At 39.2% G+C, this 24172-nt stretch overlaps 1 protein-coding gene, 1 non-coding gene and 1 pseudogene across 2 annotated transcripts in view; all 3 read left to right on the top strand.

Annotated features, from left to right (window-relative positions):
• Positions 1-24172, top strand: part of RNF169 (ring finger protein 169) — an 87550-nt gene that overhangs the window by 35421 nt on the left and 27957 nt on the right. Inside the window, exon 3 of the mRNA XM_027562906.1 lies at positions 23786-23932. Within this exon, the coding sequence (XP_027418707.1) occupies positions 23786-23932 (147 nt within the window). The remainder of the gene's footprint in view (positions 1-23785; positions 23933-24172) is intronic.
• LOC113905187 lies at positions 2649-7508 on the top strand (annotated as a pseudogene).
• Positions 14273-14409, top strand: LOC113906116. Its single transcript, XR_003514801.1, has one exon. It is a non-coding gene; the product is annotated as a small nucleolar RNA SNORA57 (small nucleolar RNA).

The following is a 24172-nucleotide window of genomic DNA, read 5'->3' as shown; positions in this document are numbered from 1 at the left end:
AAGTTCTTAAAAAACTTAAAAAAGATGTCTTTTAGAATGCATATTTTCTGAAACAAAGCAAATATATAATTATCTAGATGAATCCCTAGGGAAGGGAGATATTTAAAAGTTTTTACTGAGCAAGTGATGGAAATTAATTCTACACAACTCATGACTAATTTGATGTACAATACACTTTGCTTAGTATACTTTATTATTTTATTTAAATGACAGTAAAAACCTTTATAAAGGCTATAAAAAGTAATCAGGAAGTTTTATTCCCCTGATTCTAAGTCTTTTAAAAGATGTTTTCTTGCTAATCATAGATCCTTCTACCCATGGTGTAGTGTTATGCTTACTGAGGTTACTATGAGTGTCTAAATTTTATGATTCTATAAATAGGTTTATATTTCTAAATATGTTTAAAATTTTCTTCCTGCCATGTGTTATAGCTAATTTTGTCTTTTTTATGCAAAAATATGCAGAGCAAACTGTGAAAGTTCTTCTTTTTTTTATTTTCCACTCTCTTCCCCAGAGATAACTAGCATCGACAGTTTAGTGTATATCCTAGATTTTTAATGTACTCACACACACACACTCACATACGCTTTTTCAGTATAAATGAGATCATGGTGTATATTCATTTATTCAACAAATATTTATTATGTCCTCGCTGTGTGCCAGGTACTAGGGATATGATGCTGAAAGAGACACCCAAGGTTCTTGCTGTCAGGGAGATTCCATTCTAGTGGGAAAGATGAACAGTAAATAAGCAAAAAAGTATTTAATATATATTAATAAAGCAAGGTAGGAAGAGTTACAGGGGAGTGGAAGGGAAACTTGAGACACAAAACGACTGTTTTTAATACAGGGATCAGGGAAAATGTCAGAGAAGGCAACATTTGAGATGCTACCTGGAAGAGGTGAGGGAGCAAGCCAAGTAAAGTTGTGAGGAGAGAGCATTCCCGGCAAAGGAAACAGCAAACACACAGGCCCTGAGATGGAAACAGGTTTTCCTTGTTAAAGGAACACCTTGGCTGGAACTGAGTGTACAAGTTGTGGATGGAAGTGCAGTATGGGGATTTGGTATGATGTGAGTTGTGAGAGAGAGGAGGGCCATATCAGAGAAGGCCTGCTGCTGCTGCTGCTGCTAAGTCGCTTCAGTCGTGTCCGACTCTGTGCGACCCCAGAGACGGCAGCCCACCAGGCTCCCCCATCCCTGGGATTCTCCAGCAAGAACACTGGAGTGGGTTGCCATTTCCTTCTCCAATGCATGAAAGTGAAAAGTGAAAGTGAAGTCACTCAGTCATGTCTGACTCCTAGCGACCCCATGGACTGCAGCCTACCAGGCTCCTCCGCCCATGGGATTTTCCAGGCAAGAGTACTGAAGTGGGGTGCCATTGCCTTCTCCGCAGAGAAGGCCTAGTTGCCTGGTAAGGACCCTAAGTTTATTTTAAGTGTGTTGGAAAGCCAGTAATATGATCTGACTTATATCTGCCTGCAATGCAGGAGACCCCAGTTCGATTCCTGGGTCAGACAGATTCACTGGAGAAAGGATAGGCTACCCACTCCAGTATTCTTGGGCTTCCCTTGTGGCTCAGCTGGTAAAGGGCTGCAGGGCTCAGCTGTGCCCTGCAATGGTGGAGAGCTGGGTTCTATCCCTCAGTTGGAAAGATACCCTGGAGAAGGGAAAGGCTACCCATTCCAGTATTCTGGCCTGGAGAATCCCATGGACCAGTCCATGGGGTCACAAAGAGTCGGACATGACTGAGTGACTTTCACTTTCATACTTTTAAAAGGTCTCTATTTGCCTTGTGGGGAATAAACTGTAATAGGCGTAGGAATTAGGAATTGTATTTACTATCAGTAGTAGAGACAACAGTATTCTTGGGCTTTCCTGGTGGCTCAGATGGTAAAGAATTCACCTGCAGTGCAGGAGACCTGGGTTCGATCCCTGGGTTGGGAAGATTCCCTGGAGGAGGAAATGGCAACCCACTCCAGTATTCTTGCCTGGAGAATCCCATGGATGGAGAGGCCTGGCAGGCTGCAATCCATGGGGTCACAAAGAGTAAAACATGACTGAGCAACTAAGCAGAGCAGTAGAGACCCCGACATAGTGACTCAAATAAATTAGGAGTTTTATTTTTTCGAGTAACAAAAGAGCTGGAGGTAAACTGTCCAGGACGGATTCAGCAGCCCTAGGACATCAGAGGTTCAGGGTCCTTTTGTTTTTCTGTTTAGACATCTTTTAGCATGCCTGTCTCCTTGTGGTGTGAGATGGTTAATTCTTCTCTAGAATTCCATCTAGACAGAAGGTAAGGCAGAAGGGCATATGTCAGCTGAATTTGGTCTTTTTCTCCTATATTTTGTAGTTTAGTGTCACAGACTCCCTGTGGCTGTCAGGAAAGCTGGGAAACAGTGTTTTAGTTGGGTACATTAGTTTCCTCAGTAAAATTAGGATTCTTTTAGTAAGAAATGAAAAAATGAATACTGGGTAGGCAGCTAGCTATCTCTGCCTCATGGGGCAAAAATGGAAATAAGACCAATTAGAACATGGAGTAAGCAATGGGTTGGGTTTAACCAGGATTAGAAAGTGCGCTAAGAAGTATGACAGAGGGAATGATGCAGTAGACCTGAAGGTGTATACAAGGAAGTTGTAATTTTGAACTATGGTTGCTTTAAGAAGCTTGTTTGAGGAAGGAATTGAGAACATGAGGGGCGTGGTGGACAGGGAGAGTGGTAGAGTTGGTGGACTGGAAGTTTTGATGGGGATAAAGAATTAGGAAAGTAGGGTGACTAGCATATTAGTAAAGTTGGAAACCTAGAAGTGTGAGAGGCTTAAATGTGATGCTGAGAGGTAGTTTTAGTTATTGAGCATGACAGTTTGGGATATGATTGTGGGAGGGCGTAACTGAAATAGGATGGAAGAAAAGATTTATCTAGAAGGCAGTGAAGAACCTGAGAGAAAATACTGCTATTGAAATCTTCAGGAATGATCACTGGAGTAGCTGGGCAGAAACTTTGGTGCTGAGGTTTTCTGTTAATAAAGGGAGTTGACAGGCAAAGTAGGGGACGACCACAGAGAAGGGTTGTGAGTATTACGGTCTACTGGTAAAGACGTCAAAGAACCTAGGAGTTTTGAGGAAAAATATGATCTACTCTGTAGCCAGTTTCTTTTTTTTTTTTTTTCTGACAGTATGTTTTTTTTGTATGTGTGGATGGGAAGCAAGTGCTTTCATGTAGGTCCTTTTTTCATACCGAATGATATTTCATGATGTGGATGAGGCGTACATAATTCATTTAACCACTGATCATTTAAATTGTTTCCCATTTTCCCCAATTTTGAAGAGATGTTGCACTAAACATGTATGAATATATCTGAGCAAATGTTAAGTGAGATTCCTAGAAGTGAAAGTGCGGGTCAAGTGGTATGTACACTTTGTGTTTTGGTGGGTTAAGAAGACTTTTTCAACCTGACTTTCTCATCAGCAGTAAAAGAGAGTCCCTTTTCATTATTTTTAATATTTTGCTATCTCCTGAATAAAATATCTCATTGTTTTCATTTACATTTCCTGGATTACTAGAGAGGAGGAGCATCTTGTGCTTACTACCCATTTCTTTTTGTGTGTGTGTGAATTGCTTATTTAGCAATTTCACACCTTTAAGTGCGAAAACTAGTTCCATCTTCTGCATATTTGTGATCTTGTTTGCTAATGGCATGCTATTTTTTTCTGTACTTTTATAGATATGTTCCATTAAAGAGAAGTTTCCTGACATTTCATGTTGTTTTAAGCAGAAGGAGAATATTAGAATGTGCTCAGCCCTCCATCTTGTTGCATTGATTGGCGAAAGAATTTTGTTAACCCTGTGTTGGGAGCTTCCCCTGGAGGAGGGCATGGCAACCCACTTCAGTATTCTTGCATGGAGAATCCATGGACAGAGGAGCCTGGCAGGCTACAGTTCCATCGGATTGCAAAGAGTATGATCCTACTGAAGTGAATGAGCACAGGGGAAAGATTAAGGAAGCACCAAGAGGCCAGAAGCTCCTCCAACTCTCACAAATTATTTCTGTAGTCTATTATCATTGGGTGGTAGACCATTTTACCAATTTAGATAAGAAAATGAGACAATTACAGATGCACAAGCCTCTAAATTTTAAAGTGCCACTGGGACTACTGTGCTGGCATCATCTGTGGGTGGTGTGGCACTGTATGTGTGAGGGGTGGGTACTGTAGGAGGCCATGGTGACTTGCAGGGTTCTGCACTTCATGTTCAAAGTGGAAAACCATTTCCTAACGGCATTTCTATCATGATGTCCTGGGCATGAAGGCCTTAATGATGGGAAATGAAGTAAAATGATGGATGGATTTGGACCTGAGGCTGATCATTTTGTTGCAGAACTGACTTACAGTTGGGGCATCGGAGACTAAAAACTTGGCAATGACTTTGTGATTATCACAATCACTTCTAGCCAGTTCAGTTCAGTCACTCAGCTGTGTACGACTCTTTGCGACCCCATGGACTGCAGCATCCCAGGCCTCCCTGTCCATCACCAACTCCTGGAGTTTACTCAAACTCATATCCATTGAGTTGGTGATGCCATCCAACCATCTCATCCTCTGTTGTCCCCTTCTCCTCCTGCCTTCAATCTTTCCCACCTCAGGGTCTTTCCTGATGAGTCAGTTCTTCACATCAGGTGGCCAAAGTATTGGAGTTTCAGCTTCAGCATCAGTCCTTCCAATGACTATTCACAACTGATGTCCTTTAGGATGGACTGGTTGGATCTCCTTGCAATCCAAGGGACTCTCAAGAATCTTCTCCAACACCACAGTTCTAAAGCATCAGTTCTTCGGTGCTCAGCTTTCTTCATAGTCCAACTCTCACATCCATACATGACTACTGGAAAAACCATAGCTTTGACTGTATGGACCTTTGTTGGCAAAGTAATGTCTCTGCTTTTTAATATGCTGTCTAGGTTGGTCATAACTTTCCTTCCAAGGAGCAAGCGTCTTTTAATTTAATGGCTGCAGTCACCATCTGCAGTGATTTTGGAGCCTAAGAAAATAGTCTGTCACTGTTTCCATTGTTTCCCCATCTATTTGCCATGTGGATGCCATGATCTTAGTTTTCTGAATGTTGAGTTTTAAGCCAACTTTTTCACTCTTCTAGCCAGGCCATCAGCAATGCCAGGAAGCTGGAGTGGCCACTCAATGAGGTTGCAGGAGCTGTTTTTGAAACCAAAGCCCCTGGAGGATATAAATTCTGTTTGCAGAACCGCAGTCCACCACAGACAGATCCTATATTAAAAGTAACTCTACCAGAGTCTGATCTTGAGAAGTCCTTTGGCTACTGGTATAATGTAGTAGGAATGAAAGTTTGTGAAAAAGATGAAAAGAAGCAGAGTAGTTTGCTGGGCTGTGCTGATAACCAGTGTAAGCTGGAGCTATAGGACATCTTGGAGGCAGTGATCTTGCAGCAGCTTTTGGACAAATTGCCTTTTCTTGCCCCTAGAAAGAGTAGTCAGAAGACTTGATAAAATGGGAGAACCGGGGGATTCTGACTCCCATTTGAGTCTGGACACTCTAGGGAAAGCAACAGTGCAAGTGATCATTCTGCCTAACCCTGATGGACATGAAATTTGCTTTGTGGGAGATGAAGCATTTTGAAAACTCTAGAAGATGGATCCAGAGAGAAGCAAATTATTGGATGATGCAGTGGCAGAAGATGAAAGTGATGAATGGTTTGCTTCACAAAATAAAACAAGGCTTCAGGTTAACTGAAGACTTCATGTGTAACAAGCATTAGTGTTTCCTGTTTCAACACTTGTGAGGCCTAGTGCATGCATTACATTATGTGATAAATGCTCTCATAACTTGGTTGTTTCCTGCACAGCTAGAGAGGCTGGGGTGGTAAAGATCTGTGTATTTTAATCTTTGAAAGGTCTGAAATATTTTAGAAAAATCCTATCATTATTAGTCCATTTAGAGCAGAACTCTCTCAATCATCCTTGCCATCACTGGAAGGGCACACTCTATGTGTGACTGTATTACATTAGTAATAAATTCTTCTCTAGCCTGAGACAGATGTATGGAACATTACCTTTGGTTGGGGGAATTTTGATAAGCATGTAACTTTAATGAGAGCAGTTATATCCAGATTTTTTTTAAAGTGCCATTGAACAGCACTCTTCCCACCAGCCCTGTGTTCATGACAGCACTGCATTGGTTATCTTTTACTGTGGAATTGAGAGAAGCTCCCCCAAAACGTGGGGACTGCTGCGGTCACCAAAATAGGTATAGTTTGTATTGCAGGGAATATTTGTTGGAAGACCTCTTAAAAATTGATTAGTCCAATCACTTCTTTCATTTCAATCACATTCTTACAGAGTATAAGCCTCATACAAAAACTTTGTCATTTTTGGTCAGGGCTATATCCTTAGCTCTAAAAGCAGTTCCTAACTCAGATTCTCGTGTGCTGTAAATGTTCATGGAATTAAACTTACTGCATATAGGCCCTATGTCTAGTACTAAAGTGGGAGAGGAGACATCAAAGATGAATAGGACTTGGTTCCAAATTGAAAGAAGTTCATATGTGTTTTATTCTAAACTCTTAAGTATGACTAGTTAACATTTGAAGTACTATTAATAATAGGGAATACATACTCTTGGGTAGTTACTTAGCATTTGAAAGACAGTAATCGGAACTTTCTCTACAGAGGCTCCTATAAACCCTTCAGTTATTTCTGCAATCATCCAGTGCCTGCGGTTTGTTGACTAGCATAATGAATATTATAAATGTTTTCTAAATTTTTAATTTTTGTAATGTTTAAACAAATATAAAAAGGTCAATAAAATGAACACCTGTATACCCATCACTCATATTTTGCAGTTATGAAGATAAGTAATTTTTCATGGTAAATGGGTATTATTCATGACATGATCAGCTACAAATATTCTGTAGGGATCTCTCTCTCGAATCAACAGGATTGAATAATCTAGTGAGCTCCACAGCCTGTTCCTTCAGTGGAGGCTTGCCCTATGGCTAGGAATTCTGTTTGCTTTTGTGTTTAGCTGTCAGACAATTCAGTTATTTGATTCTAACCAGAAGATTAGTTGAACCTCCTGCTAGATGATTGCCTTGAGTGAACCTGTCATACAGGTTATTTATTTAGTATCTAAAAGGATAGAACGCTAGCTGGAACTTAATGATACTTATATAGTAAGTTATATGACACACAAAAAACCTTTTAAGTGCTGTGAGATAGATATGACATAAAATTTGTCATTTTAACCAATTTAAGTATACAATTCATTGGCCTTAAGTATACATTCATAGTATTGTGCAATCATCGCTGTTCTCTTTCTCCAAAATATTTTTATCACTCCAAACAGAAACTCTGTACCCATTAATCGATATCGCCCCATTCCATCATACCCCCCAACCCCCGTTAACCTCTAACCTTTCTTTTTTTACAAATTTGCCTATTCTAGATATGTAAGTGGAGTCATATCATATTTGTCCTTTTGTGACCTAGCTTATTTCATGCAGCATGTTTTCAAGGTTTATTCACATTGTAGCATGTTTTAGTAGTTCATTCCTTTTTATGGCTGGATATTCCGTTTTGTCAAGGCTATGGTCTTCCCAGTGGTCCCGTATAGTTCTGAGAGCTGGATTGTAAAGAAGGTAGAGCGCCAAAAAATTGGTACCTTTGAAATGTGGTGCTAGAGAAGACTCCTGAAACTTGGACAGCATGGAGATCAAACCAGTCAATCTTAAGGGAAATCAACCCTGAATACTCATTGGAAGGACTGATTTTGAAGCTGAAGCTCCAGTGTTTTGTTCATCTGATATGTACAGATGACTCATTGGAAAAGTCCCTGATGCTGGGAAGGATTGAGGGCAGAAGGAGAAGAGGGCATCAGAGGATGAGATGGCTGGATGGTATCACCGATGCAATGGACATGAACTTGGGCAAACTTTGGGAGATGGTGAGGGACAGGGAGGCCTGGCGTTCTGCAGTCCATGGGGTTCCAGAGTGTCGGACATGACTGGGCAACTGAACAACAACACCATTTCATTTTTGTTAATCCTTTCATCTCCTGATGGACTCTTGAGTTCTCACTTTTTGGCTGTTGTGAATAATGCTGCATAAACATTGGAATACAAGTGTCCGTTTGCCTCCCTCTTTTATTTTGGGTATATAATTAGAAGTGGAATTGCCAGGTCAAGGGAATCATTAAACTGTTTTCTACAGCAGCAGTACAATTTTACATTCCTACCAACAATGTGTGAGGGCCCCAATTACTCACATTCTTGTTAGCACTTGTTATTTTCTGATTTTTTAAAAAATAACCATTCTAGTGGGTATCTCATTAGGTTTTGATTTGCATTTCCCTAATGAATGATGTTGAGCCTTTTTTCATGTCCTTATTGATAACTTTGTGTTTCTTCTTTGGAGAAATGTCTGTTCAGATCTTTCTGCTCAATTTTGAGTTGGGTTTTTGTTGTTGAGTTGTAAGTTTTATTTTAAATGTATTCTGAATATTAAATCCTTATCAGATACATGATTTGTAAATATTTTCTCTGACTGTGTAGGTTGTTTTTTCATTTTTTTGTTAGTTTGCACAAAAGTTTTTAGTTATGATGAAGTCCAAGTAATGCTTTTTCTTTTTGGTCCAAATTGCTTAATGCTTTTCTGTTTCACTTTTTCACTCAGCATAGTAATTCCGAGGTTCATTCAGCTAGTTACATGTATCAATAATTTATTCTTTCTTACTGCAGAGTAGTATTTCATTGTACATATCCCAGTTTGTTGATCTCTTTGCCTCTTAATAGACATTTGGGTTGTTTCCAGTTCTTAGCTATTACAAATAAAGCTACTGTGACCATTCACTTGCAAGTCTTTGTACAAAATAATTTTTTTTTTCTCTTAAGTAAATACTTAACTTGAAATTGCTGGATCATATGGTATGTGTGCTTCCTTTTCAAAGAAACTGCCAAACTTTTCCAAAGTGGTTTTGCCATTTTAATTCTTACCAGTAGTGTATGAATGTTCTGGTTTCTCTCAGTCTTTGCCAACATCTGGTAGGGTTAGTCTTTTTAATTTTCACAATTCTAGTTGTTATGTAATGGTATCTCATTGTGGTTTTAATTTGTATTTCCCTAAGAAAGGCAATGCCAAAGAATGCTCAAACTACCGCACAATTGTGCTCATCTCACTAGTAAAGTAATGCTTAAAATTCTCCAAGCCAGGTTTCAGCAATACATGAACCGTGAACTTCCAGATGTTCAAGCTGGTTTTAGAAAAGGCAGAGGAACCAGAGATCAAATTGCCAACATCCACTGGATCATCGAAAAAGCAAGAGAGTTCCAGAAAAACATTTATTTCTGCTGTATTGACTTTGCCAAAGCCTTTGACTGTGTGGATCACGATAAGCTGTGGAAAATTCTGAAAAACATGGGAATACCAGACCACCTGACCTGCCTCTTGAGAAACTTGTATGCAGGTCAAGAAGCAACAGTTAGAACTGGACATGGAACAACAGACTGGTTCCAAATAGGAAAAGGAGTACATCAAGGCTGTATATTGTCACCCTGCTTATTTAACTTATATGCAGAGTACATCATGAGAAACGCTGGACTGGAAGAGATACAAGCTGGAATCAAGATTGCTGGGAGAAATATCAATAACCTCAGATATGCAGATGACACCACCCTTATGGCAGAAAGTGAAGAACTAAAGAGCCTCTTGATAAAAGTGAAAGAGGAGAGTGAAAAAGTTGGCTTAATGCTCAACATTCAGAAAATGAAGATCATGGCATCCGGTCCCATCACTTCATGGCAAATAGATGGGGAAACAGTGGAAACAGTGTCAGACTTTATTTTTGGGGGGCTCCAAAATCACAGCAGATGGTGATTGCAGCCATGAAATTAAAAGACGCTTACTCCTTGGAAGGAAAGTTATGACCAACCTAGACAGCATATTAAAAAGCAGAGACATTACTTTGCCAACAAAGGTCCGTCTAATCAAAGTTATGGTTTTTCCAGTAGTCATGTATGGATGTGAGAGTTGGACTGTGAAGAAAGCTGAGGGCCGAAGAATTGATGCTTTTGAACTGTGGTGTTGGGAAAACTCTTGAGAGTCCCTTGGACTGCAAGGAGATCCAACCAGTCCATCCTAAAGGAGATCAGTCCTGGGTGTTCATTGGAAGGACTGAGGTTGAAGCTGAAACTCCAATACTTTGGCCACCTGATGTGAAGAGCTGCCTCATTGGAAAAGACCCTGATGCTGGGAAAGATTGAGGGCAGGAGGAGAAGGGGACGACAGGATGAGATGGCTGGATGGCATCACCGATTCGATGGACATGGGTTTGGTTGAACTCCGGGAGTTGGTGATGGACAGGGAGGCCTGGCGTGCTGTGGTTCATGAGGTCGCAAAAAGTCGGACATGACTGAGCGACTGAACTGAACTAAACTAATGACTAATAATGTTGAGCATCTTTTCATGTGTTTATTTGTATTTTCTTACTGTTGAATTTTGAAATGTTTTTGAATACAAGTCTTATCAGGTATATGATTTGTAAATATTTTTCTCCCTGTATCAGTCTTTTCATTTTCTTAGAGCCCTTTGAATGGTAGAAGTTTTTAACTTTCAAAAAATGAACTGTGTACATTTTTTTTTCCTTTTGTAGATTTGCTTTTGGTGTTATATCCAAGAATTCTTTTCCCAAAGTTAACAAAGATTTTCTCCTGTGTTTTCTTCTGGAAGTTTTATAGTTTTAGGCTTTACATTTAGGTCTGTGATCCATTTTGAGTTAATTTTTATATATGTTGTACATATGGATGTCCCAGTTATTCTGGCACATTTGCTGAAGAGACTATCCTTTCTTCATTGGATTGCTTTTTGCACCTTTGTCAAATATTAGTTAACCGCATATTGTGGATTTGTTTCTAAACTCTATATTGTATCTGTATTATTAATCTGTTTGTTTATTACACCAGTGTCATGCTGTTTTGATTATTGTAGATTTATAGTAAGAAGAGTCAGACCCGACTGAGCGACTTCACTTCACTTTTCACTTTCATGCATTGGAGAAGGAAATGGCAACCCACTCCAGTGTTCTTGCCTGGAGAATCCCAGGGATGGAGCCTGGTGGGCTTCCGTCTATGGGGTCACACAGAGTCGGACACGACTGACGGGACTTAGCAGCAGTAGCAGCAGCATAGTAAGAAGTTATTTTGGCTTCTTGGTTCACTGTATATCCATCTGAATTTTAGTATTGGCTTGCCAATTTCTACAAAAACACTTGGTGGCATTCTGATTCGGAGTGTCCAGAATCTATAGATCAATTCGGGGAGAATTGATATCTCAGTAATTATCTTCAGACCCATAAACATGATATCCTTCTATTTATTTAGTTCTTCGTTAGTTTCTGTCAGCAGTGGTTTGTGGTTTTCACTTTCCAGATCTTTTATCAGGTGTATCTTAAAGATTTCACATTTTTGGATATTACCGTAAGTGGTATTATAATTCTTGCAAGTATATAAAAATACCATTGGTTTTTACATTTTGATACTTTATCCTACAACTGTGCTAAACTCATTTAGTAGTTTTAGTAGCTTTTTTTGTAGATTCTAGTGAATTTTCTACATGGAGGATCATGTCTATGAATAATGACTTTTTATTGGAGGACTTTTACTACCTGATTTTAAAATGATAGTCATCAAGAGAGTATGGTATTGGCATAGGGAAAAGACATAGATCAATGGATAGAATATAGTCCTGGAATAGACCCCCTCATAAATAGTCAATTGATATTCCTAAGGACACAGAAATAATTCAGTGGCAAAAGAACAGTCTTTTCAACAGTGATGTTGGAACAGACTTATCCTGTCAATAAGTCAGTCTTGATCTGTATACCATGGATCGTAGACTAAACATAAAAGCTAAAATTATGCAGAAGAAGACCTAGAAGAAAAAAATATTGCCCTTAGGGTAGGCAAAGATTTACTAGACAAGAACCCCAAAAATCCTAATCACAGAAGAAAAAAATGATATATTGAATTTTATTAAAGTTAAAATCTTCTATACATTTGGAAAATAAACAAAGCAAATACTGGGAGAAGATATTCTCAAAATATCTAACAGCTGACTTTTATTTAGAATTTTTTTTTTTCATTTTAACTTTTTTTTTCCCATTCTTTTTTCTTTAATTAATTAATTTTTTTTTTACTTTACAATATTGTATTGGTTTTGCCATACATCAACATGCATCTGCCACTTGATTGAAAACAGTCACCTCACAAAAGAAGACATGCTACCGAAAATGTGAAAAGGTGCTCAACATAGTTAAACAGCAGGGAGATACTCACTAAAATCACGTATGGGATATCCCCTACTTTCTCTGGAATAGCTAAAATTAAAAGGCTAAGAATTCCATGTGTCCAAATGAGTATGAGAATAAGCTGGGTTTCTCATGAATTGTTAGTGGGATTATAATCCTCCCTCCATATCTACGGAGTAATGGTTCCAGAAACCATGTGGATACCAAAATCCATGGATGTTCAAGTCCCTTATGAAAAACAGAGTACAGTTGGCCTTTGGCATCTGCAGGTTCAGTGTACACAGGTTCCAGCAAAGGCAGATTGATATTTTTAAAACGCTTATTTATTTTATTTTTCGTTGCACCAGCTTTTCATTGCTGCATGCAGGCTTTCTCTAGTTGCAGAGAGCTGGGGCTGCTCCTCATTGCAGTGCGTGGGCTCCTCACTGCAGTGGCTCCTCTTGTTTCGCAGCACAGGCTGTGGATGCACAGGCTTCAGTAGCTGCAGCACACGGGCCCGGTAGTTGCGGCCCAGGCACTCATTAATTGAGGCTCACAGGCTTAAGAGTGCGAGCTCAGAAGTTGTGGTGCACGTACTTAGTTGCTCTGCAGCACATGGAATCTTCCTAGACCAGGGATTGAATCCATGTCCTCTGCATTGGCAGGAGGATTCTTATCCACTGCACTACCAGGGAATTCTGGCAGATTGATTTTTGATTTTTGATCTGTGGTTGGTTAAATTTATTGATGTGGAACCCATGGATATGGGGGACTGATTGTATAAAATGGTATATCTCCATAGGAAACATTTTGGCAGTTTATACATTTAAACATAACTTATCTACTTGATGGAAAAGGCACTGGCGACCCACTCCAGGACTCTTGTCTGGAAAATCCCATGGACGGAGGAGCCTGGTAGGCTGCAGTCCATGGGGTTGCTAAGAGTCAGACACAACTGAGCAACTTCACTTTCACTTTTCACTTTAATGCATTGGAGAAGGAAATGGCAACCCACTCCAGTGTTCTTGCCTGGAGGATCCCAGGGACGGAGGAGCCTGGTGGGCTGTCATCTATGGCGTCACATGGAGTCGGACATGATTGATGTGACTTAGCAGCAGCAGCAGCAGCAGCAACTACTTGACGGAGCAATTCTACTTGTAGCTGTTTAGACAAGCAAAATAAAAACATCTGTTCAGAAAAAGACATGAATGTTCATAGCAACTTTATTCATAATGCTCCAAACTAAATACAACCCACATGTGTAATACTTGAATGGATAAACATACTGTGGTATATTCATGCAATAGAATATAACTTATACATAAAAGGAATATAAGGAATATAGTATTATAATGAACTTAGTAGCATGGATGAATATAAAAAATGTGCTGTGAATGAATCTTGACAAAAAGGAATATATGCTGTATGATTTTATAGTAGGCAAAACTAATCTGTAATCACAGTTATAAAATTAAGTGTTGGTTTGGGCTGAGTAGGGTGGGAGATTGATTACTAGTGGGTTTTTTTTATTGTTTTTGGTTTTGGCCATGCTGCATGATTTGTGGAAACTTAGTTCCCTGACCAGGGATCAAACTGGCCCTTGGCAGTAAAAGTATAGAGTCTAAGCACTGTACAGGGAATTCCCACTAGTGGGTTTGAGGTGACTTTCTTGGTGGTAAAAATGCTCTGTATCTTGATTAGGGATATGGTTGCATGGATATATACATTTGTTGAAGTTCGTTGAGCTGTGCATTCCATGTGTGATCATTTTATCATATGTAGGTTATTCCTTAACATAGTTGATTAAAAAAAGAATAAAACAACAGCTCAAGGTGGATTGTAGATCTGTGTGTGAAATGTCAAATAATAATTCCTTAAATATACTATGAGGGAGGTGACTGAGTGAGTGTGACTTTGTAGACATGGGGTTTGTGCTGGGGATCTTGGGGAGGAGGGTGGTGCCTGTGGACCCTCCTTTTCTTGGCAGGGATTCCCGATCCATGTAATGTACGGAGGTAGAAGGAATGGGCTTTGGCCTCCTGGCGTCATATCTTCAGTACCAGCAGCTTCCGGTCCGCTGGTTCTATCTTCAAGTGCCGGGAACAGAGTAAAAAAAAAAAAGATACTATGAGACAATTTCTTTTTAAAAAATCACTAATGTTAAACTGCATTAAAACCTGGAGCTTCTTGTCTTCAAAAGGCACTACCAAGAGAATAAAAAAGGCAAGCTAGTATGAGAGGGGGAAAGTGTGTGTGTGTTTCTTGTATGTATGTATTTTTTCTTGAAAATTGCCTCATATCCAAAAAGTATATAACTCCTATATATTATTAGGGGAAATTCCAAATATTTGAAAGGAGAAAGGGCAACAATGTAAACAGGCATGTCATAAAAGAGAATTTCCAAATAGTCAATAAGCATGTGAGAAACTGCTCTAGATCTTTAGTCATCAGAGAAATACAAATTGAAGTCATAATGCAGTATCAATATGCATGCACTGAAATGGCTAAAATAGACAGTTCTGAGTGTTAACAAGGTTGAGAGCAGCTGTCATTCCTGCTCCATTGCAGATTGGGGTGGGAGTATAATTTGTACAATTAATTTGGGGAAGCTATGGCAGTGTACCCCTACTTTATGACTAAACAGCTTCTCTTCTAGAATATATCCCACAGAACAGTATATGTGTCAGGATACATTTTCAAGAATGGCCATAGTAGTTTATTTGTGAATAAAAAAATTAATAGTTACACAAATATCTATAATAATAAAATTATTGAGTTATTTTGTAGTCAAACAATGGAGTAGTATAAAACAATGAGAAAGAACAAACTACTAAATACACCTACATGGATGAATCTCACAAATGGAATGTTCAGTTTTAAATTGGGGGTAGTTGCTTTACAATGTTGTGTTAGTTTCTGCTATACAAAAAGTGATCAGCTATGTGTGTACATATATCCCTCCCTCTTGGATCACAAATGAAGTGTTGACTGAAGGAAGAGAGATTCAGTACGTACATAAAATTCCATTTATATAAAATTCAAAAATAAGTGAAAGTATGTTTTTGGTGTTGTAAACTGGGATCATGGATATTTTGGGGTGAGGAGTAGGCACAAGGGGTTCTTGATTTGGGTGGTGGTCACATGGATGTGCTTATTTTGTAGAATTTTTCATGTTTTACACTTACCATTTGTACACTGTGTGTATAGTGACTTGGTTTTTAAAAGTTTATTTTGGGGACTTCCCTGATGGTCCAGTGGTCAAGACCCCGTGCTTCAACTGTAGGCTGCATGGGTTTGATCCCTGATCGGGGAACTAAGATCCCACGTGCAAAGCACAGCCTAAAAGAAGTTTACTTTAAAAAATTAATAATGACAAAGTAAAGATACTTTGAGGAAAAAAATTACATGGTATTCTTGGTAGTGTGGCTGAGAATGAGATTACTATATGGAAGTCAATAGTTGTCACTAATAGTATCTAAAAATGGAGGCAGGGAATTCCCTCGTGGTCCAGTGATTAGGACTCACCCCTTCCACTGCAGGGGGCACAGGTTTCATCCTTGGTCAGGGAGCTAAGATCCCGTGAGTGCCCAGCATGGCCAATAAATAAGTAAACATTTTAAAAAATGGAGGCAGTAAAAAGCATCCCACTTTACAGAGGTGGGCAACTTCACTTGGTACAGTCTGAGATCTCTTGTTTTGGCTCACACTGCTTGCTTCTTGCTTTTAGGTCTAGGGCTCCTCTGTGGTTGCTGTACGGTGCTTTCCATGGGAACTTACTGGAGTTGTACAAGCCAGTGTGAGGGGTATTTAACATCCAGTGGAGCAAACCTTGGTCAGCAGGAGGTGGGAGTCTATGTATGCACGCACGCGCACACACACATACATATATATGTATATAATATTTGCTTCCTCGTTTCTCACATCAGATTGAGTCTTGAGCTGGATTTCATACAGTTTCTCACATTGTCCTCTGTAGGACAACTATTAGCCCAACCACTTTTATTGGCTTGCTGTTTCTTGTTGTACCATTCCATCCTTAACTCTTGCTCCCCAGCAAAGTATTCATGAAAAAGCCTTCTACTCAGACTCTGACCTGCTCACCTTAACAAAGAACTATCTGGCCCAAAATGTCAATAGTACTGAGGTTGGGAAACGCTAGTATTTGAAGCCAGTGGTTTGCTTTAAAATCTAAGCTCATCAGTGTTCAAACACAGACTTTAGGAAATAACCACTGAGTGTTAATTTTTGTGTCTATAAAATGGTAATGATAGGTACAAACAAAGCCCTTGAGGATTAAATAAGGTAAGCTCTATAAACTTCATATCTGAAACATGGAAGAGTTCAATGAACAGCAGCTATCAATTCTTCTTATTCAAGTTTATATGCTATTGTCTGACACTATCTGAGCCATTTTCCCTGAGTATAAAAACTCTTTCCTAGAGACCAAGTTCTCAAGTCCTTATAAATAACCATCAAAAGGGACCAAAAACTAGCATCTACAGAATCCAGTATAGAGAAAATACCAACATGATTCATATGAAGATTTAAACAGATATATGGGGTTTTCAGTTTTGTAAATTTTTAACTTCAATTTGATGCTGTGTTCACAGAGACTCAACATTGCAATGAAAAAGTTGTTTTGCCAATAGCACAAATTCACTGTCAAAAACTTTGAGAGCAGCAATAAGCATTATTAGGAAGCAAAGGATGCATTCTGAAACACTTAAAAAGCCAGAGAACATAGTACGTAAACACAGTTAAGCACTGAACAAAGTAACGCTAAAATACATAAAACAGGAAATTTTTAAAATGGCAACATCTGTGTATGTATATATTATTGGGGGCTATCTTATGCATTTAGAATGTTTAGTAGCAGTTCCTGGCCTCTACCCACTAGATGCCAGTAGCAACATACATCTATCCCCTCAGCTGTGACAGCTAGCAGTAGCTCCAGACATTGCCAGCTGTAAAATCATCCTTGGCTGAGAACCACCAAGGTAAATGTAGATTGCCTTCCCTGGTGGCTCAGATGGTAAAGCATCTGTCTACAATGAGGGAGACCCGGGTTCTATCCTTGGGTTGGGAAGATCCCCTGGAGAAGGAAATGGCAATCCACTCCAGGACTGTTGCCTGGAAAATCCCATGGACAGAGGAGCCTGGTAGGCTACAGCCCATGGGGTCACAAAGAGTCAGACACAACTGAGCGACTTCACTTTCAAAGGTTATGGCTCTGAATTTGAACACATTACCTAACTCTGGAATGGGCGAATTTAACTCAGATAATCATTATATCTACCACTGTGGGCAAGAATCCCTTAGAAGAAATGGAGTAGCCCTCATAGTCAAAAAAAAGAGTCCAAAATGCACTTCTTGGGTGCAGTCTCAAAAATGACAGAATGATCTCTGCTCTTTTCCAAGGCAAACCATTCAGTATCACTGTAATCCAAGCCTATGCTCCAACCAGTAATGCTGAAGAAGCTGAAGTTGAATGGTTCTGTGAAGACCTACAAGACCTTCTAGAACTAACACCCAAAAAAGATGTCCTTTTCACTATAGGGGACTGGAATGCAAAAGTAGGAAGTCAAGAGATACCTGGAGTAACAGGCAAGTTTGGCCTTGGAGTACTAAATGAAACAGGGCAAAGGCTAACAGAGTTTAGCCAAGAGAAAGCACTAGTCATAACAAACACCCTTTTCCAACAACACAAGAGAAGACTCTACACATGGACTCTCACGAGATGGTCAATACTGAAATCAGATTGATTCTGTTTTTTGCAGCTGAAGATGGAGAAGCTCTATACAATCAGCAAAAACAAGACTGGGAGCTTACTGCAGCTCAGATCATGAATCCCTTATTGCCAAATTCAGACTTAAATTGAAGAAAGTAGGGAAAACTACTAGACCATTCAGGTATGACCTAAATCAAATCCCTTATGCTTATACAGTGGAAGTGACAAATAGATTCAAGGGATTAGATCTGATAGAGTGCCTGAAGAACTATGGATGGAGGTTCGTGACATTGTACAGGAGGCAGTGATCAAGACTATCCCCAAGAAAAAGAAATGCAAAAAGGCAAAATGGTTGTCTGAGGAAGCCTTACAAATAGCTGAGAGAGAAGCGAAAGGCAAAGGAGAAAAGGAAAGATAAACCCATTTGAATGCAGAGTTCCAAACAATAGCAAGGAAAGATAAGAAAGCCTTCCTTAGTGATCAATGCAAAGAAATAAAGGAAAATAATAAAGAATGGGAAATTTAAAAAAAGAAAAAGAATGGGAAAGACTAGAGATCTCTTCAAGAAAATTTGAGATACTAAAGGAACATTTCATGCAAAGATGAACATAATAAAGGACAGAGATGGTATGGACCTAACAGAAGCAGAAGATATTAAGAAGAGGTAGCAAGAATACACAGAAGAACTGTACAAAAAAGATCTTCATGACCCAGATAACCACGATGGTGTGATCACTCACCTAGAGCCAGACATCGTGGAGTGTGAAGTCAGGTGGGCCATAGGAAGCATCACTACGAACAAAGCAAGTGGAGGTGATGGAATTCCAGTTGAGCTATTTCAAATTCTAAAAGATGATGCTGTGAAAGTGTTGCACTCAGTATGCCAGAAAATTTGGAAAACAGCAGTGGCCACAGGACTGGAAAAGGTCAGTTTTCACCAATCCCAAAGAAAGGCAATGCCAAAGAATGCTCAAACTGCCGCACAATTAAACTCATCTCACACGCTAGTAAAGTAATGCTAAAAATTCTCCAAGCCAGGCTTCAACAGTACGTGAACCATGAACTTCCGCATGTGCAGCTGGTTTTAGAAAAGGCAGTGGAACCAGAGATCAAATTGCCAACATCTGTTGGATTATTGTAAAAGCAAGAGAGTTCCAGAAAAACATCTACTTCTGCTTTACTGACTACTATAAAGCTTTTGACTGTGTAGATCACAACAAACTGGAAAATTCTTCGAGAGATAGGCATACCAGACCATCTGACCTGCCTCCTGAGAAATCTGTATGCAGGTCAAGAAGCAGCCGTTAGAACTGGACATGAAACAGCCAACTGGTTCCAAATCGGGAAAGGAGTACGACAAGGCTGTATATTGTCACTCTGCTTATTTAACTTAAATGCAGAGTACTTCATGCGAAATGATGGACTGGATGAAGCTCAAGCTGGAATCAAGATTGCCGGGAGAAATATCAATAACCTCAGGTACGCAGATGATACCACCCTTATGGCAGAAAGTGAAGAACTAAAGAGCCTCTTGATGAAAGTGAAAGAGGAGAGTGAAAAAGTTGGCTTAAAACTCAGTATTCAAAACTAAGATCATGGCATCCGGTCCGATCACTTCATGGCAAAAAGATGGGGAAACAATGGAAATAGTGAGAGACTTTATATTTTTGGTCTCCAAAATCACATCAGATGGTGACTGCAGCCATGAAATTAAAAGACACTTGCTCCATGGAAGAAAAGCTATGACCAACCTAGACAGCATATTAAAAAGTAGAGACATTGCTTTGCCAACAAAAGTCCCATCTAGTCAAAGCTATGGTTTTTCCAGTAGTTATGTATGGATATGAGAGTTGGACCATAAAGAAAGCTGAGTGCCAAAGAATTGATGCTTTTGAACCGTGGTATTGGAAGAGAGTTCCAGAAAAACATCTGTTTCTACTTTATTGACTATGCCAAAGCCTTTGACTGTGTAGATCATCACAAACTGTGGAAAATTCTGAAAGAGATGGGAATACCAGACCACCTGACCTGCCTCTTGAGAAATCTGTATGCAGGTCAAGAAGCAACAGTTAGAACTGGACATGGAAAAACAGACTGATTCCAAATAGAAAAAGGAGTATGTCAAGGCTATATATTGTCACTCTGCTTATTTAACTTGTATGCAGAGTAAATCATGAGAAACGCTGGGCTGGAAGAAGCACAAGCTGGAATCAAGATTGCTGGGAGAAATATCAGTAACCTCAGATATGCAGATGACACCACCCTTATTTATGGCAGAAAGCGAAGAAGAACTAAAGAGCTTCTTGATGAAAGTGAAAGAGAAGAGTGAAAAAGTTGGCTTAAAGCTCAACATTCAGAAAACTAAGATCATGGCATCTGGTCCTATCACTTCATGGCAAATAGATGGGGAAACAGTGGAAACAGTGGCAGCCTTTATTTTTCTGGGCTCCAAAATCACTGCAGATGGTGATTGCAGCCATGAAATTAAAAGATGCTTACTCCTTGGAAGAAGAGTTATTACCAACCTAGACAGCATATTAAAAAGCAGAGACGTTACTTTGCCAGCAAAGGTCCATCTTGTCAAAGCTATGGTTTTTCCAGTAGTCATGTATGGATGTGAGAGTTGGACTATAAAGAAAGCTGAGTGCTGAAGAAGTGATGCTTTTGAACTGTGGTGTTGAAGAACACTCTTGAGAGTCCCTTGGACTGCAGAGATCCAACCAGTCCATCCTAAAGGAGATCAGTCCTGGGTGTTCATTGGAAGGACTGATGTTAAAGCTGAAACTCCAATACTTTGGCCACCTGATGTGAAGAGCTGACTCATTTTAAAAGACCCTGTTGCTGGGAAAGATTGAGGGCAGGAGGAGAAGGGGATGACAGAGGATGAGATGGTTGGATGGCATCACCGATTCAATGGACATGAGTTTGGGTAGGCTCTGGGAGTTGGTGTTGGGATAGGGAGGCCTGGAGTGCTGCAGCTCATGGAGTTGTAAAGAGTGGGACACGACCGAGTGACTGAACTGAACTGATTGGAGAAGACTCTTGAGAGTCTCTTGAATAGCAAGGAGATCCAAGCAGTCCCTCTTAAAGAAAATCAATCCTGAATATTCATAGGAAGGACTGATGCTGAAGCTAAAGCTGCAATACTCTGGTGTCCAGATGTGAAGAATCGATTCATTGGAAAAGACCCTGATGCTGGAAAAGATTGAGGCAGGAGGAAAAGGGGACGACAGAGGATGAGATGGTTGGATGGCATCACCGACTCAATGGACATGAGTTTGAGCAAGCCCTGGGAGTTGGTGATGCACAGGGAACCCTGGGGTCCATGGGGTCACAGAGAGTCGTACATGACTGAGCGACTGAACTGAACTGAACCTAAATCGTAAATCTTAGTGTTTTTTTTTTTTTTAGTGCCACATCTGACACACCAGTTCAGTAAATGATAAGGTGATGCTGAAACTTGTTTTCTTTTTGCCACTCTGCCTTTCTGTTCTCAAGTGAAATGCCCCTTAGTGAAGCCTGTGGTCATGTTGAATAAGAATTTCTCATCTAAGATTGTTAAAAGGCTTTGATCTTTCATGTAGGCAGTTAGCATAGACTTCAGGTTTGCTTTCTCTCTAGCTATGGATCAGCTTTCATCCTCTTGTGTTCTTGTTTGACTTGAGAAATTGGGAATACATTATTTCATTTGAATCTCCTCCTTATATAACATTGTATTTGGTGTTCTTTGCATATTCATAACCTCTTTAGTTAGACTCAGCATGTTAAGACTAGTTCAGGCTTATTGGAATCATACCTATGGAAGTTGGAAATATAAGGCTAAATCTTTATCAAAAACAGTAAATTAACATGTGATATGGTTTTATTAACTAAAGTACAGATTTTGTTCAAATTTCATAAAATTTTATGCCAGTGTCCATTATTTGTTTTCATACCTTTTCCAAGATTCCACATTGTATTTAAGTTACACTGAGCAGTTTCAGCTGCATGCAACAAATTCTGATAAATTCTCTTTTCATTTTTATTCTGTTACAAAAATTTTCTTATTTTCCTTGTTATGGCTTCTTAGATACACCCATCATTTTAAAGTAGACATTTAATTTCCAGATGCATGGGGTTTTTAAAGTGTCTTGGATATTAATTTCTCATTTAAATGCTTTCTTCTCTGCAATCACCGTCTGTGTTTTTTTCAGTCTAACTTTATTGAGGCTTTAAATGACTAAGTCAATGAACTCTCTTGGTAGATGTCACATTGCACTTAAAAATATGTGGGTTATTTTCATATATCTCTTGATATTGATTTCTAACATAATTCCACAATGATAAGAGAACAGGCTCTGTATGATTTTAATACCTTTAGACCGTGAAATTTTTGCACCTTGTTTTATGTCCCTGGAAATGTTCCAGTGTCTTCTAGTTTATAGAAGTTTATAGTTTATAGTTATAAAATTGTATAAATCTTAATTTATCTGGAATTGGTTCATGGTACCAATTGGTTCATGTGTGTGAGTGCGTGTGTGCTAAGTCACTTCAGTCATGTCTGACTCTGTGCAACCCTATGGACTGTAGCCTGGCAGGCTCCTGTCCATGGGATTCTCTAGGTAAGAATACTGGAGTGGGTTGCCATGTCCTCCTCCAGGAGATCTTCCTGACCAAGAGAGCCTGCATTGGCAGGCAGGTTCTTTACCACTAGCGCCACCTGGGAAGCCCTCGAGTCTACTGTGTTCTACTTTTCTGTCTATTCATTCTATTAACTTTTCAGTTTGATATTGAAACTCCAACTAAAATTTTTAATTTGCCTACTTAAAAAATAATTGTAATGTAAGTGGGACTATATGTTACTTTGTTCTGGGTTTTCCAAGTCTTCTGTAAATGAGCTATACTTTCATAACTTAAAAAAATAAAAAAGAAATATTAATTTTAAAAACTGAATATTGTTTATTGTTATTGTTGTTTTATAACTCTGAGTTGACAGCCAATGAAAAAATTTGTTCTCTAGTTTTATTTTTATAAGTGTGATTAAAAATATTAGTAGCCTAAAATTGCTTTCATATACATTGTACCATTGAAATTTTATTAAAGTCCCAGGGAATGAGAAGAGAATAAAGGGAGGTTAGGAAAGGAACTCTTGATATACCGTAAGTATATAGCAAGATACTAATTAATTCCAAAAGCTATCTTATTTTCATAATGCCATGCTACCTTCCTGAAATGAGGAGCATATTAGTCTGCCTTCACTTTCTTTGTAGACCATGTACTTGACCTGTCCTGTAGGTAACAAGAAAACAGCATAAATTGTAAGACATTGGGACTGTTATAAGCCATTTTTTCTGTTGCCAATAGGCCCAAAGCCCTCTCTTGCTTAGTCCAACTTCCCTGACCCTCTGTGGCATACATCTTTGCTATTCTCCTGGCCTACTGCAGTTATATCTGGATTATGGAAATAAAGAAAGTTTTTAGATTCAGCGTTTTTTGGCTAAGTGAATAAACCTTAGTTCTTGATTATGTGTATTATCTTAGCTTTTGTGATTTCATATTGCTCAAGAATGCAGAGAAGTTAAATCTTAAGCCATGAAGTGGATGTTTGGCAAGAGTCAAGTAGAAGTTGACTTACTTAAAAAATAAGAGGGCTTTATATCCAATAAGAAAATAGTCTCAGAACTTTCCTGTTTGTTCTAATAGACTACTGAATAAATGATATTTTTAAGTCTTTTGTTGCCTAAAACTACTGTCTCGATGTGATTTGTATTTTTAGCTGCGAGAAGAAAAGTTACAAGAGGAGAAAACCTCTGAAGATCAAATCCACAAGTTGTTACCAGAGGACACAGAAATAGGAAAAAGGAAAATGGATGAACAGAAAAAAAGAGATGAGCCAGTAGTACTGAAGACAAATCTAGAGCATGTAAGTAGATCACTTTTTTGATGGACACCTGTCTCAAAATCAGCCGTTAGCCCAGGTGACGTGGATCTGAAAAACCTGTCTTGGTGATCAGTAACAGTCACTGACTGTGCAACTTAGGAGTATTGAAGAACTTAGCATCCAGATGGAGAGCTGGAGAAAATGATTTGTGAACAGGACAATCAGACTTGCGTGAAAAGATTAAGGGGGAGCAGTGGGGAAAAATGGTGAGTGAGAAGAAGA

Source organism: Bos indicus x Bos taurus, chromosome 15 (assembly GCF_003369695.1).
Source record: "Bos indicus x Bos taurus breed Angus x Brahman F1 hybrid chromosome 15, Bos_hybrid_MaternalHap_v2.0, whole genome shotgun sequence".
NCBI lineage: Eukaryota > Metazoa > Chordata > Mammalia > Artiodactyla > Bovidae > Bos > Bos indicus x Bos taurus.
This window is presented reverse-complemented; position numbering and strand designations above follow the sequence as displayed.